Below are 3,100 nucleotides of genomic sequence, written 5' to 3' on the forward strand. Positions count from 1 at the left end.
TAAATCTACGTTTTAATAGCACAGGCGCACATATTTTTGTTTCATCACGAGTTATTATTTCGTGAAACGCTGTACGCCGAATGGCTCTGAATCGCAGATTTATTGACGTTTCTGGAGTTATTTCTTTTTCCTCGTTTTCTCCTAACTCTCTTTCCTGCTGCACACTCTCTTTGTATTAATAATTCCCTAATACTATTAAAATTAATTAAACGAGAATTTTCAAAGTTTAGGTTATACCCTTCACTTTGCAAACTTCGTGCATCTGACCATCTGATGAGCGAACCACATACGCGTAAAATTTTGGACCGCCGGACACAAACGACTCTATATAACTAGCGAGCCCATACTTTTCAAGTTCGTTAGTCATATCGTCTAAAAAATTACCCGTGAGTGGTTCGTACTCGTGTGGATCAGCGCTGCTTACATATATACAAGAATCAGTATCATAATACAAAACGCGCCTATCTAATTTTACTAAGTATTCATACAATTTTAATCTCGCTTGAGCCGTTGTGTAAGCTGCTATTACAACATTTGTAAGATGCGATGGTGGGATCGCCTCCTCGCGTAATCGAGTCGATACATATTAGGTGTACAAATTAATTCTCGGCCCTAATATTAAATCAGCTGTAACATTTATTTAAGAGGAAAGTTTTTGCAGCCAACTTCAGGGCTGTATAGTACCAACATCATACACTATAAAACCGATATATATAATTGACATAACTTCAAATAATTCAACATAAGCACAGTAAACATGATGGCGTCTAATAAACAACACATTAGGCATTGTTTGCTCTTTGCATTTCAATTTTAAAAAACCGGGTAAAACTGTTACTGCTGAGCGTTACAAAATTCAACTTTTGCGTTTAAGTGACGAAATCGAGCGCAAAAGATTTTTTACGGGCAATGGACGAAGGCCGGTCATTCTGCTGCACGATAACGCGAGGCCACACACGGCTAAAGCGACTAAGGACACGCTTGATTTGTTGGGCTGGGAAATTTTGCCACATCCGGCGTATTCACCGGACCTAGCCCTGTCAGATTTTCACTTGTTCCGGTCCCTCCAACACTATTTGGCAGATTCCCACTTTAAAACGCTCGAAGAGGTCGAAAAATGCATTGCTGACTTTATTGACTCTAAACCGGCGTTCTTTTATCAAGAGGGGATTCGTCACCTACCCAAAAGATGGCAAAAATGTGTAGATGCCGCCGGAGATTACTTTATTGATTAAAGTTTATTCTAAGTTTGTTTAAATAAACGTTAATTTTCATTAAAAAAGGCCGAGAATTAATTTGTACACCTAATATATCACTTCATCGTTTACCGGTAATATATCAGTTATTTCGTACTGAGGGCTCACGAGTAAATTAATCAAACGTTGTTGCGTGTTAACAATTTCCGTCTTTGGTAAATTCGAACGTTGCCCGAATTTTCCCCAGAAAGAATTTAAGCATAGTTTTGCGACCGAGCGTAGACCGGAGTTTTGTGCGATGTTGTGCTTTTCAAGAACGATACCTTCTCTCTCCTCGTACTCGCGAAGATAACGCTCTTTAGCATCTTCATCCACGCATTCGCTCGACCATCCACTAGCCTCCTGTTTTAACTGTAAAAATGTATATATATAACCGGTAAATAAACCCCCTTGACGCATAGAAGGATCGTACCGAGTGACATTGTACTGCCATATCTCGCTAACCCCCGTTACAAAATATCCTTTTTCAATTGCTTTTTGTAGTTTGCACGATATCCATGTACCCTCGAATTCGCGCTCGGAAGGAATATGAGTGCACTCGGTGTGCGAAAATGTCTCGCTACAAGTGCGGCATAACGCGAATAACAATTTACCCTGTACCCGATACGGTAATACAGGATGAAAGAGATCTTGCGGAGGGAGTATTTTACAACGTATGATTCCTTCAAGTGACTCGAAATTATACCCCGGTGCCGTTCCAATTATTGTTACGCATTCCTCGCCAACGTATACTGTTGGATGTCCAAACGGGAAGACGCCTGTTTTTAATACATACGGATACAATGAACACACATCCACGTACTGTATTTTCTCGCTCTCTGTAATCTCATATCGGGTTACAGTATTTCCCGTGCGTCCACCGTAGAAGGCCTGACGAGGATCGAACGGTTCGTTTTCTACCGCTGGATGTTGTTGTAAATATCCCCGCATTTCGTCATTTTCCCGCACTTCGCGATCAAAATCACTCCCATTTCTCCGTTACCCTGTATTTCCGTCTTCGAAGACGAAACGTCGTTGCGATGGTGTGTTCGTATCGTAAATCGATTGTATCAACGCGATCCGACGAAAGCGATTTATCGCGATTAATTTGAAAACAGCGCGGACACCCATGCCAGTAATATCCGTGAAACTGGAACACGTGATGTATGGTAGTAGCGTTTTCCACTGACTCGTAATAACCGTCGACGCGAGTGCCATCGGGCAGACGATATTCCCGGCTTCGTCCTGCATGAATAATGTGATGACCGAGTTCACGCTCAATCCACAGCAGCCATTGTAGCACCTTACGCGATTGCATATTCACACTCCTATAACCCCCTGTAGGAATGATACCTATCTCTCTATCGCGCAGAAAATTTTTTCTAAAAACTCTCATGCAAGTAGAGGCAATAGTGGTGCATTCTTCGAAGGGACACACCTTTCCGCGTAGAAGAAAAATCTTCCTAAAAGCCATACAAGCTAGCCTAAGAATATCTACATCTTTGCGACAATATTGTAATATTTCTCTTTGAAAATCGAACACATAGTTCTCACGGGTCATCTCGGCATGCCACGCGAGAAATTTTTCACGTTCTCTTGTTCTTATGGAATCGGTAGAATAATAGTATACTTCAGGTAGTGGTCCGACATACGATTGATTATCGATGTATTAAATAAATGTGGAAAAATTCCTTTACCCGAAGTGTCCGTCAGACCGAAGGCCTTAGGTAAATCGGATAGACGCATCGGCATGTAATTAATACTGTCAATAAATTTCGTATGTCCTACCGTTAGTACAACTATTTTTGTACCGTTTAAAATTACCTGAGATACTAATGATGTTCGATTTTCAACGATATATTGCA

General features: G+C 41.0%; 1 protein-coding gene across 1 annotated transcript; it reads right to left on the reverse strand.

Annotated features, from left to right (window-relative positions):
* Positions 1-1,304: 1,304 nt before the first annotated feature.
* On the reverse strand, positions 1,305-2,186 carry LOC145948119 (uncharacterized). The gene has a single exon (XM_083057875.1). The coding sequence runs from the start codon at positions 2,184-2,186 to the stop codon at positions 1,305-1,307; it is 882 nt and encodes a 293-aa protein (XP_082914001.1).
* Between the last annotated feature and the right edge of the window lie 914 nt (positions 2,187-3,100).

This window comes from Prenolepis imparis, unplaced genomic scaffold (assembly GCF_030444845.1).
Source record: "Prenolepis imparis isolate NDT839.2.m4 unplaced genomic scaffold, iyPreImpa1.0 SCAF_248, whole genome shotgun sequence".
Taxonomy (NCBI): Eukaryota; Metazoa; Arthropoda; class Insecta; order Hymenoptera; family Formicidae; genus Prenolepis; species Prenolepis imparis.